Consider the following 13,293-nt stretch of genomic DNA (forward strand, 5'->3'; position numbering starts at 1 on the left):
CCCAAATGTTTTATATTAGCCTGAAACTTCAGCTGTGGAAAACTATAAGAGATAATAAAAGAAACAACCAATCAAGGATGCATCCAGATACAAATTTTGAAAAATACCAGAACATTTTAATACTCCGGACCAGGCACGTTCTTCACTTTTAGTAGTCTCAATCTACATGCAAAATTACAAACACATAGACAGAGAAATTAATAACCACAGCAAGAAATTATTTTACTAATTTATAAATGGAAAACTGGATTGATTCCTTCTCAGTTCAGAAAAACCCAAGTGAGGTAAGTAAAACAACACCATACTGCTGTTAGTCTTATTTTAAACTGTACAGATAATGTAAATTCAGTACAAATCATTACAAATCATCTAGGATCCATAAGATTATGCTTCAGTAATGAATGTCTTAGATGAGCTTCAATAGAAGGTGGAGGGAGCTACAGAATCTACACAGCAGAATTATATAAATAATAAATAATAAGATGATATAAGAGTTATGATACAATAATACAGTTCCTTCAACCACTCCGGAGATGGTGATACTAAATGGTTTAGTATGAACCATAATTTCTCGATGACTTAGTAAACTAAAGGGGGACAAAATATCTATAAATCTAAATCTTCTTACAACACAGCTCAGGTTGCTTTAGTCATGATTAATACACAATATTGCAATGTTAATCATAACTCACCAGCACTGATCTAGTAAATTATTTGAAAAATGTCTCAAATACACGGAAAATGTGATTAACAGGTGCATCTAATGCTGGACAATGAAGTAACTCATTACCTCAATCTTTTGCTTTAGAAAATTAATCGTACCTTACGCAAATTTGCCCTTTTATATCTTACTTCTACCAGGTTAAAATGAGTGAAAAAAATAATAAGAAAAAATTCCAGTAACTATTCTTAAAATTTGAAGTTCAACATCTCTGGTCAGTCCTTGTAATGAGCAGGAAGCAAAAGTGCTGGGCTGTCTCCACTCTTCTGACACGGAAGAGCTGGGAAGCGGGCAGTGGGGCGTCCCCAGTGGCTTGGGGTGTGAGACGGTCTTGCTGCAGGGCCAAATCGGTTTAAATCCAACCAGACGTAAAAAATTCTCCACAAGAACCTTCAATTTTTCGAATGCGCATTTCCACAGAGAAGAAGACTGCCACTGAGAAACAAAGATGATTAAGACTGTGGTCCATGAACATGCTGATGAGCAAGGACCTCAGCCTCTACATAGGAGGTAGTCACAACAGTAAGTAAGTTCGTGCTATTGGAAGCCTATAAATTCTTATAATTGCTATTGTCAGTTTATTGATGACAATTTGCACCTTTCTCCTTGGAAGGACTGGTCAAGTATTTCCTAAATAGAAATTATAATATTGTTATTTGATATTTTCTGGGGATAATTCACAAGCTAGTCACCTACAATGTACCCAACAAGAGATGTGCATCTTCTATGATGAAATAAAAACATCATATACAAAGCATCCCCTATTGCTGTTGGTCAATTTTTTATCATGAACATTACAGTTTTTAATATTTGAATAAAAAAGTAATATAAGCCTCAAACAATTCCTTATATTCCTAACATCACAATGAAATGGATCCAAGGATAAGGTGACATTGAAAAAAAAAAGAAGACAAAAGAAAAGAAGAAAGGGGAACTGCAGAACTGTACCACATGATAAACAAGAGAATTTCATGGAACAGATGATTCAGGACAGGATGTTTCTTTATAGTATTTATATAAAAAAAATGTGGACCAAAAAATGAGAATAATAAAATACAACAATGTGAAGGGTACATGCCATAAAGCATATGTAATCTAAGCATACATATACTTTCAGGAACATAAGATTTCAAGTCCTATCCTGTAAGTCATCATGTAAATAATTTAGAGGGCTTTTTTAAAGTGGCACATTGGAAAGTCAACAGAACACATCGGGAATGTCACTGTTAAAAGTGTTTAAAGATGAAAAGACAGAACTTCTAACATGACTCACTTTAAAGACTATGTTTCACATGATAAGCACCATTCAGAGAGAGATAAAGAGATAGAGATGGAGAAGACTTTCTCACCAAGCATGTTTATTTTCTGTACATATATACACAAAAACCTATTTAAAGCTCGGTCAAGTCTCCAGTTTATATCATCACCAAGCATTTACTGGATCATCACAAACAGTCACAATTCCTCACAATGAAGCAGTATTACAGCATTAATTTTACTCCATTTACTCTCTGCACATTATAAAAATCTTTATTATATATTATGGTCTAAGTACAAGCTATCACGCGAAGGACTCCTTATTTGAGGCATCCTCAAGGTCTTCACTGATGGCTGACATTGCTTCACTACATGGTGAATTTGGGAGCTCCAGTCTGTTAAAGAGATACAGAGGTATTATTACTCCCTTGTATTGTAATTCTGAAAAAAGGAGGAGACAGCTGACAAGGTTGTCCATACTTTTTTATCTTAAGAAAAGGAAGAAAAAGAAAGAAAGAGAGAAAGAAAGGTCAGTATAATGTCAAAGAAGGAAAGAAAGAAAGAAAAAGAAAAAAAAAAGGGGAAAAAAATATAAGACTGGTTACAACTGATGACTTCCAAATTTAAAAATATAATCTGACCAATACATTGAATATAGTTATCCTATCAGTACACTTTAAGAATATATAATTAAAAGTAAAATCATATTTCTCTCTATATGATTCTCCTCACAAATTTAAACCAGGAATTTACTTATAAAAAAATATATATACATTCATATAAAATGTACAAACATGAAGATTCACTTAAAAAGGTTTAACAATAAGTAGTTTAAACTTGAAACAAAATTTAAGCTGGCAGTATCATTCACAAAATGCTTTTACAGCCTCAGCATCATTCACTGAGCCATCAGAAGAGCTTTCCCCAAAAATAAATGGCAAATATTCTACCAGACAAAATTATTATAAAAACAAAGGTTAGACAAAGAAAGGGGGGATAAAAATAATACTCTAAAATGTATAAAAGTCTTACAAACTAATAAGAGATACACCTAGCCTTTTTCACCTTCCCAAACCAACTGAAAAAAGAAAGAAAGAAAGAGGGGCATGCATTATTCACTCTTTAAATAAAATCAAACTATAAAAAAGGGTCTTATATCTAGCATTCATTATCTGACATATGACATGAAACATAACTATAACATACAAGACTTTTATAACTTGTGAATTTAAACCTGAAAAAATAGGTAAAATATCAACTTGCACTTACAGATTTACAATAGCTCTTCCATACCTTAAAAATAAACAATACAAAAAAAGTTTTTTTTTTTTTTTTTTTTTACCCATACTCACTCTTCAGATACATACATACATATGTATGCTTCAATATCTGTGTAATTGTATTTTCATGTAGATATTCAGTGAGTGAGTGTATGTGTACCACAAATGAAAGTAAGTTAGAGTAAGTATGTGCAATCATCAAAATATTAATTACATTCAAAAAGCATTTACAAGCATACATTGGATCTACATTTTTTTTTATATAAAAAGCATTAGTTTTGCAAATCATAAAAGGCATAGGGTTGTTTACAGCAGGTTAGGTGCTCAAATATCTACAGGGCAAAAAACCCAATCATATTAAGTACATCCACATGTCAATTAATTTTTAGACTCATTCTAAAATCACTTAAATAAGCCAAGATATTATGGACTTCTTGTGCCAAAAGTAACTAAATGTTTAACCTTAAATCTTTTATATCTGAATCTGACTTTCCAACATAAAAATACAGTGTAATGGAGGAAAAATATTTCCATTTCACATAAATCACGACCAGCTTTGCTAATATCTACTAAAGTTGTTTATCCACAAAATATCCACTATTTCAAACAAAAGACTATCCAAAATCTTCAATGTGAACTTTTAGAAATGCTTTTTTCTGTTAGCACAAGAAACCTTTAATGTACATTATTTTTTTTTTTTTTTTTAGTTAAAGGTCTGATGACCTGTTTAAAATTTAAAAATATTTTGAGACTTACAACTGCTCTCCCCCAGAACTCAATGTTTAGGAATAAATTATAAACATATCCAGAAAGCAAATAATAATTTGAGTTATGCTAAATGATCATGACAGCCAAAAGTCTTCTGATATAAAACAGACATTTTGGGACCAGACCATTTAAAATCTGGTCCCTACATCCATTAAATTTGTCTGTAAAAAAAACAACAACAAAATCTGCAAACCATGACCTAATTCTTGTCCTGGCATTATGAAAACTTTCCACTGCTAAATTTTGAAAGGTATGGACGTCATGTTATAATTCAGAAGACTAGCATTAATACCTGGCCGTATGAGAGGCCATGGAAAATAGCAATAATATTTAAATGTAAGACTGACTTTACAATATGCACTGCTATGGTATAATTTTTTTTTTTTTTTCTGTATTCACTTGAGCTCTAACTTTGCTGCTTTGGCAAAAGGATATGCCACAATGCCCACTATTTTTCCCAATTACCTGTCAAGCTGCTGCACTTCTGAAGGAGGAGTGCGAAGCGTAGAATTGGAGGAGGACCTCTGTTGCCTCAAGGACGCAGTCAGATAAGAACTCAAGCTGCCGTCGCTGTCGCTGTCACTAGAAACAAAGAAGTATGGTCCAAGGAGGCACAAACACAAGGGCCCAAGCCAGGCACCAGACTCAAGCCGTAGGGCAGGTAAGGCACGCAAGCTTTGTTAATAACACGCAAAAGCTACTCACAATATACCCAGCCAAGGAAAACTGTGGAGAAAATCTGGTGAATTTCAAAGGAATCTGGTTGGGATACGGGACAGGTGGTTACTAAGGCTTTGCTAATGTAAAATTATGCACAAAGTCTAAATCATATTAGCAGATAGTCTGTACATGAGCACTATTATGCCAATCCTATTGCTTTTCATTCTATGGTAATACATTAATCATCTTAATTCATGCTATAATAATACAGAGTGGGCCATCATTTGGAATGTGGTTAGACATAAAGCATTTTATAAGATAAAAATCATGGTTTTCTGTTAATGTTTGGCATGTAAGCATGCAAGACATACAAAGGTGAGGAGGTTAAAAGAATGAGAAGTTTGGGCAACTTTCATATTATAAAGGAAAGGAAATCAAGATTGCCCAGGCGTGAAGCAGTGAATTTGGTAGAGTCATGTTCCCTGTGCTGCCAAAGGCCTGCAGTCAGGAAATTCTGCCTAGAAGAAATCCTATCCCAATGACTGGGAGTTGTAGCTTGGTACCGCTATTCTTGGAAGTGCAGTTACCTGTCGGATAGGTCGGAGTCGGAGTCAGAAATGTCACCCTGGATGGCCTGTTGGAGGTCCTCAATCCTTTTGAATGCCAACTTCAGGTCACTCTTAAGGGTAATGACTTCTGAGTCTGAAAGTTCTAACTGCTTCTCCAACTCATTCTTCTTGTTGACAGCATCAGTGTGTCTCTGCTGCAAAGTTGAAAGATCCTCCTTGGCCTCACGTAACTGCCTTCCAAGTCTCTTACTCTGGTCCTGAGCCTGACTCTCCTTGAGCCGCGCTGCATCACATTCACTCGACAGTCGTTCAATCTGGTCCTTCAACCGCCCTATTTGACTCTGTAACAAAAATGTGGCTGTTAATCAAGACTCTTCTTCAGGTTGATTCACTTCCTTGTTGATTCACAGAATAAAGAGAAAATAAATCTTTACTCAAAACTAACCTCTAATCTCTGCCTGGTAGTCTGCTCAAGTTCTAGTTTTGACTCAACCTCCTTGATCTTCATCTCGAGCCGGCGCTGAGTGTGGATGTTTGCTGTCTCTCCTTCTAGCACCTCTACTTTGCTGGTTAATTCCAGCATTCTCTCCTGAAGAACCTGCATACCAGAAATATGTATTTACAATCTCTACAGCAATAAAATTCAAAGTAGTTTCAGTCTACTGAAAACCTCATCAAGGGGTATACATAGGAATACCAATACAGACATTATACTGGAATCTCTCAAAGCTATTGTTTATGTTATTAGATCATAAAATACTTATGTATAAAAAGAATACACATGTAGTGAGAGTGAGGAAATTATAAAAAAAAAAAAAAATCATAAATACATGCCAACTTTGTTCTATTAAAAGAATATATATCTTCCCTATTATGTTAAAAGGAAATCCTAATAAATTCTCATCCAACTTATGACAAATTCTATGTGTCACAATTATCACATACCTGTTTACTGTGTTCTAGTTCTGCAATTTGCTGTGACTGTTCTGAGAGCGTGATCTGGTCTACAGACAGCTGAGATACAACAGCCTTATACTTCTTCATTACCTCAGCCACCTCTTCTTCACTCTCTTCCAGCTGAATAAAAAAACACAAATATTAATTTCATCATACATCACCAATGTTAAAACTGAAAGAACCTAAAATTATAGTGTGCAAGACTCACTACTATCATCACTAACCTGTGTTTGCAACTCAGCCTTCTCTTTGCACATTCTGGCACACTTATCTTCTGATTCATTCTTGTATCTCAAGGCTTCTTCCAGTTGGGAGTTGATTTCTGAGAGATCTGACTCAGCCGACTGACGAGCCTTGATAGCTGCGGTCTTGGCAAATTCTGCATCTTCCAACTGAAAAGAGATAATTGTAAAAAAAAAGAAAATTAAATCATGAAATGCAAATTCTCACTTCTGTCCAAAAGTTTTCACCAGCCTTTTCTAGATTACATTTCATTATTGCAAAAATGCATAAATCTCAGAAATGATCCTCCCTGTCCCGTGAGCAGTGAAATCTGAGATTTGTGATTTGCTGAAATAAATCTGATTTTGATATGGATGATGGGTGTGTAATGAATAAATAAATTAAAATCATAATAAAAAACAGAAGCACTCAAAAAGTAATTGAGTTTACCTGTGTTTTCAGTTGTCTAACGAGAACCTTGTGACTGCCCTCAGACTGTGCCTTCTCAAGCATAGTCTGTGTATCACGTAACAAGACCTTAGTCTTCTTCAGTTCCTTCTTAAGCTTGTGCACATAGTCTTCATCAACATGGGTGATGGTGCGGTCTTGTAAGTCAGCTATGCGCCTTTCCAGTTCATGTTTCTCACGCACCAACAAAGTTCTCTCTTCGTGTTCGTTCTCTAGCTGTGCTTCCAATGCTGCAAAATTGTTTGGATCATTTAGAAGTTAGAATCATTTATGTTTTATCAGAGACAACTTAAAAATAATTTACCTGTTTATATTCTTGAACACTTCATAGAAAATAACAAAGCATAATTCATACCAAATACAGCCATTCCTTAGAATATGAGACAATTTAGTTCCTAAAACTATTTTGTAAGCAGAAAATAACATAATCAAATATCATACTCATGTGACAAAAGTAATATAAAAAGGAAACATTAAATATATATAGAACTGTTACCAGGTAAGAAATCATGTAAATAATCTTATGGCTACAATTTTTGAATCAGCTGCCTTGGAGAACACTCCTGGTGAAGGCCATAAGAAATCCATACTAAGCAAAAAACACAATGGATATCCTGTTCTGAGTTGGGTTAGTAAAACTTGCAGTGTTCCACATAACTCATAGCAAGAGTGAAAGTATCAATCCTAATCTTTATACCTTCATAAGTGTGAAAGGTAAAGATACAGAGGAAATCAAACTTGACATGCCCTGCATAAGATCTTAGCAATGCTAGGATTCAGAATCCTGTGACTGAATGTAAGATTTCCTATAGCCTCTTGCTTTGTTTTTCCCCAAGGATAAGACTTTTGTGCATACCTTTTACTTTCTTTTGAGCAGCTATTCTGACTTCCTCAAGTTCTTCTTCTCTCTGGGCCATCTCACGGCGATTCTCCTTCCTCATTTGCTCTATGCTCATTTCTAATCGCACCTTTGCGCCCTCTAGCATTTGCACCTGCCCTGCTAAGTCATCTAGCTCCTCCTCCTGTTGATAAAGCATTCATTAAATACACAAAAACTATTATTCATTATATTCAAAATTCTACAGGCCATTTATCAGACTGCTTTAGTTTCTTCAACCAGACAGAAGCAAAGGGCAACAAACCTGATCTTTGATGCGCATCTCCAGGTCATGCTTGGCCTTCTTCAATGTTGCAATCTCCTCCTCAGTCTTCCCTGTGAAGTTCAGGTCCTCAATCTCCCTGTTGAGGGATGCAACTTTCTCTTCCTTCAGCTCCAACTCCAGCTTTAGGGTCTGGTGAGAAAGAGGAGGATGGTGAACATTATGTTTACTGCAGATTTTACGAGATACCAAAACTGACCTGCAGTGTAGCTTGCCTAGTTAACAAACTGAATTTACAGCCATATTCCTTACAGCCATATTTAAATAAGGTTTAACCATCTGAATGCTTCCAAATGTATCCTCCCTTAATTGGTTCTGTATATAAACCACATCACACCTACATATTCCACCTGCAATTGTAGAAGGAAATTACTTATCATTCAAGCAATTCAATTGGATTCCAATCAGTAATCTGATAGCTTCAAAATTACTACACTTAGTAATAGCCAAGTATTTCATGGCAATATTCTATAAACACAAGACATTATATCTATATTACAAAACAATGTTAAACATTTTATAAGTAAGCCTTCTAAAAGTCAAAAGTATACAGCTACCTGGAAGAGAAAAGTAAAAACCATTCTCATATGGATAAAAGGAAAATACTATGGTCCTTGTCTCTTTTCTTAAAGAAAACTAATCAAAAAGTATATAGATAAGCCACATCTCATCTCATATATCGTATGCTGATCTTATTGCCTGATTGTACTTAGCTGTCAGTTCAACAAACTCTTACTTTTGATGAAATCAGTGATATATATTGTAACTATTTAACCTACAGACTACATGCCGAGTATGAGCTTAAACAGGCAATGGGTATACCTTGTAATATTCCTTCTTGTGAAGTGCCATCAAATTTGATGATATCTTGGGATTATTTTTAACAGATTTTAAGTTTATCTATATGTTTACATATTACGTGTGTGTTATATCCATGTAACATCTTCCACTGACAAAACTGATTAATAAAAAAAAAATCCATTTACACCACTGATGACTGATTGCCTTGTACAACTCTGCCGTGAGATAGCAAAACCATTCTTCCTAATGTACTGTTTTCACCTGATCCCCAGAACCACCCTATGTAATATAAGCACTTGAGAATCTTATAACAGGTTCACCTTCGCAACCAAGGTGACTTTGGCAGGTCAGGTCAACCATGGTAATCTGATCGGGTGTAGCTGGTGAATGTTACCAGGTCAGGTTATTAGCCAGTCTCTCGGGTTCGGGACTATCTTACAATACCCTTTAATTGCGGTCCAAAAGTTCATCGAAATGTTTAAACGTCGAACAGGAGGCATTGGATCTCCCAACGAACCGCATAAATCAACATGATAAATGTGTTCACCTGCTGTTGCCAGAATCTCTTGACGGCGGCATTCCTGACGGGCGTCGAGTATCTTACAGAGGTCTGGTCCCTCAGGATGGAACAGTCTAACGGGTCCTCGAGTCCCTTAACGCCGCCGTCCTGATCCGGCGACGTTGCCTCGGCGGGCGGAGGGGCGGGGGCCGGGGGGAGGGCCTCTATGGATGTCACGTCGCCGTCCACGGTACAGTCGGGCGAGGGTGGCCGCGGATCGGTCTTCTTCTCGACGCAGCCGTTAGAGCCGCGGTTCTCCGCAGCCGAGAACTGGTTGAAGGCGTCATTGGAAAGTTTCCGGAGCGCGGTCGTTCGCGGAATGTCCTGCGTCGGGGACAGAACCTCCTTGGTGCCCTTGACGCCCAGGCCCTCCCACTGGGCGATGCGCTGCCGCACGCGCTCCCTCGCCTCCACGCTCACGCGTTTCTCTTTCATGGTTTCCCTTGACGCTCGAGTGTTTTCCGGACGATAAACAGTTGTACTTTCTCTTTCTCTAAAAGCCGCTCACTGTATTTCGCCGGCAGCTCAGTTCATTGTTTGTTGCGGGATTTCTATCCTTACTGCAGAAGATATTGTATGCTTAATTCAATTTCTTTTCCGAGTATTTGACGCTAGATAATGAAAACCAATATGTTGCCTGAGATACACGGAAAAATTATCCCAAAGCGTGGCAGGACAGCTTGTTCCCAATAAGGGATTGGTTGCTTACGTCAGAATTCTGAAGGAACCTGCTACTCCTGCTTTCTAGAACTGACTTCAAGATCAAGACCGATGCCCCCCCTCCCCCCCCGAAATCTTTATGAATTCCCTCCCAACGAGAATAGAAAAAAACACTAACCAATTCCCCTTCACACGAAAAACGCACATCAACGAAACACACCAACAATAAAAGCGTGTTGAGGAGGCATACAAATGACCCGGACAGGCACTTGCTATGGCGTCGCCGTCCTTACTCGAGCGGCATCTCTGCTCGCATGCTTCCCAGCCCTGCACAGTGAGCCAAGGTTTATCACCGCGCATACAAAAGACGTCCAGACTGTGTCGAAATAACGCGACCAAGTCAGATGAATTGACAAAACAGATTGGCGCACTGCACACGAATATCACTGTCACATGAAAGTCATCGTTAAGAGGTTAACATTCACACTGATAACACGGATTTAATCTCAGTAAATTTCATTACAACAAATTGGTCCAGATGTGTATCTAGCCCCTGGAGAGGAGGCTTCCTTGGAGACACCGTCCATACCCATCGCAGGTCCTCACATCAGGTAGGCCTTGTACCACTCACAAACCCCCTTAGGCTACAGAAAAATCACTCGACCAAACTCCCGTTTAACAATGCCGCTTTCTACAGACGGCACAACGCTATCGAAATCACCACTCTCGGCACTTTTTTTTCACTGCAAACCGAAACAGGCGCCGGAGGCAGGAAGGCGCAGCACATACGAACGCTGCCGCTTCTATGACCACACTGACTCGGTTTCGTCTGACCTGCAGAAAACGGGAGGCGGGAGGTCGGAGCGCAGTTGGCAAGCATCAGCCTTTACGAGCTTTTAAACCCTTTTATTGACTAATACACTCTTCCTAGTAAATACTATATAAAATTAATTACCCATAGGACACAATAATAACACTTACTCTACCTATTAAAAGCAAGGAGACGATGTATAAATAGCAGAATAGAGGACGCAGTGGCAACTCTTCCATAACAGTACCAGTCCCCCGTAGGAACCCGACTGATTCATGTGTCTCCCTATCGCATCTCGCCCATACCTTTTCGCCGAGGGACCTACAGCCTTTCTTAAGCTGAAGTTCATGCATGTATGTTTGAGGAAAAAGCCTTAAAAAACGAGTACGCGAGAAGGGGAAAATTCCCTACAGCTCTGCTTGACATATCGTTCAGATCAATATTCGGCGCAAAAACTCGTTCCACAAAACATCATTTATAGAATATACTTATAATCACTACGCTAAATGAAAGAGAAAATCTGAAAAACAATTGAACAGATACCTGCCGGCAAAATGTGTCTTATAATACGCCGACACTAATAATATAGGCCTCATACCACCAAAGGATGATCACTCACAAGATTCGCACCAGCTTTCTTTAGGCAACGTAAGACTCCTTTAAGCTTATCAAGACTCTACTATGGTCGTAGGATGCCCGCTCGCATTTCCCCTGGAGGGTGTAGGGGGGAGGAGGGATGATGGGAGAGAGGGATGATGGATGGATGGATGGATGGATGGATGGATGGATGGATGGATGGATGGATGGATGGATGGATGGATGGATGGATGGAGGGATGGATGGATGGATGGAGGGATGGATGGATGGATGGATGGATGGATGGATGGATGGATGGATGGATGGATGGATGGATGGATGGATGGATGGATGGATGGATGGATGGATGGATGGAGGGAGGGATGGATGGATGGAGGGATGGATGGAGGGAGGGAGGGAGGGAGGGAGGGAGGGAGGGAGGGAGGGAGGGAGGGGTGAGGGATGGGGGAGGGAGGTATGAAGGGAGGGGGGAGGGAGGGAGGTATGAAGGGAGGGGGGAGGGAGGGAGGTATGAAGGGAGGGGGGGAGGGAGGGAGATATGAAGGGAGGGGGTGGGCAAATAGAGTACACTAGCCTACCCACGGACCTTACACCTCACTAACCTCACCTGCGACAGCTGTACTACGCCTCCCAATATAGGTGTAAGCCGTTTAAATAGCTAAGGAAAGGAAGAGAAATGTAAAGGAAAAGGGAATTTAATTGCGTTGTTTACTCATTTAGTTCTCTATGTTCCATTCCATCCAATGTAGCGGCTTGGCTACAGTTTTTTTTTCTCAACTTGGTAAAAGCTATATGTATTTTTCTTTCATTTTCAATTTCGACACCCATTTTGCAAATTCCGAAACGCTAAAAGCAAAAACAAAAACAACAATAAAATAGCATCACATGCTATAGCGACCGAAAACAAGCCACTTTGCAAAAGCGTCCCGCACAGATCACATTGCAGAGAAAACGACGAATCTCATTACCGGCGAAGGTTACTTATTCCCCCCCCCCCCCCCCACACCAGGCAGTGCCACCGGAAGTGACCAAGGCACGTGGTTCTCAGGGCCATCAAGGAGGGTGCGTGCGCGAGGATTCTTTTTTAACACCTGCCCTACGGATTACTTGGATCGCATCCTAATCCAATCCTAGTGTTAAGGAATGCAAATTAGTGCACGGGGGTTTTTCGGTAAGATTTTCTTACCTGTATTATTTTAACAATGTATTGGCGCTCTCGAGCATATCTTCGTATCAAAAACGCGTATCACAGGGAATTTCACATCTATATTCGGTCTTTCCTCCATTTCATGTACCACGTCACCACCACAAGCTAAAAACAAAAACACATCATCCCACAATTAACACGAAATCTCCATCGCCTGTCCTAGCCCCGAGCCTTCCCCCGCCCGCCCGCCCCAGCCCCATCGTGTGGTCGGTCAGCCTATCATGTTTTAACCTTGGCCGGCGCTCCGAGTGTCGGGCAGGTGCGCTGAGCTCTCGCGGCTGCTTCCCTGGCGTGCTTCCCTTGACACTCTTGCACGCTGCACGGTGGTCCCTCTTACGCCACACTTTCTGGGAAATCGCCACTCTTGCTGGAGGATTTTCGTGGCGGCGTCCGTCCGCGGTGTCTCTTCTTCGCCGTTGGTGAGAAAGGAATCTTGCGTGCTTTGTTATGCCGATGTGTTTCCTCTCTCGACCTCTTTTTTTCAAACCGGAAGAACACAATATTTCCGATGTTAAGAACAGAGAAAAAGGGGAAACATACTGTAGCAAACATGTGTCGAAACTAGAATCAAGCATGTTCTGGGCCTCCCGATTCTA

The 13,293-nt window shown here is 39.4% G+C and overlaps 1 protein-coding gene across 8 annotated transcripts in view; it reads right to left on the reverse strand.

Annotated features, from left to right (window-relative positions):
• Positions 1 to 302: 302 nt before the first annotated feature.
• LOC125032974 (unconventional myosin-XVIIIa-like) overlaps positions 303 to 13,293 on the reverse strand; it is a 259,197-nt gene continuing 246,206 nt past the window's right edge. For 7 of the 8 annotated variants that reach the window (XM_047624406.1, XM_047624405.1, XM_047624398.1 and 4 more), the window contains 9 exons: positions 8,045 to 8,194; positions 7,759 to 7,924; positions 6,885 to 7,132; positions 6,437 to 6,604; positions 6,201 to 6,332; positions 5,701 to 5,853; positions 5,274 to 5,596; positions 4,492 to 4,608; positions 303 to 2,373 (listed from right to left, as the gene is read on the reverse strand). In XM_047624406.1, coding sequence (XP_047480362.1) covers positions 2,283 to 2,373; positions 4,492 to 4,608; positions 5,274 to 5,596; positions 5,701 to 5,853; positions 6,201 to 6,332; positions 6,437 to 6,604; positions 6,885 to 7,132; positions 7,759 to 7,924; positions 8,045 to 8,194 — 1,548 coding nt within the window. In that variant the 3' untranslated portion in view covers positions 303 to 2,282. The remainder of the gene's footprint in view (positions 2,374 to 4,491; positions 4,609 to 5,273; positions 5,597 to 5,700; positions 5,854 to 6,200; positions 6,333 to 6,436; positions 6,605 to 6,884; positions 7,133 to 7,758; positions 7,925 to 8,044; positions 8,195 to 13,293) is intronic. The other variant, XM_047624399.1, reaches the window with a different exon arrangement.

Source organism: Penaeus chinensis, chromosome 15 (genome assembly GCF_019202785.1).
Source record: "Penaeus chinensis breed Huanghai No. 1 chromosome 15, ASM1920278v2, whole genome shotgun sequence".
Classification (NCBI taxonomy): domain Eukaryota; kingdom Metazoa; phylum Arthropoda; class Malacostraca; order Decapoda; family Penaeidae; genus Penaeus; species Penaeus chinensis.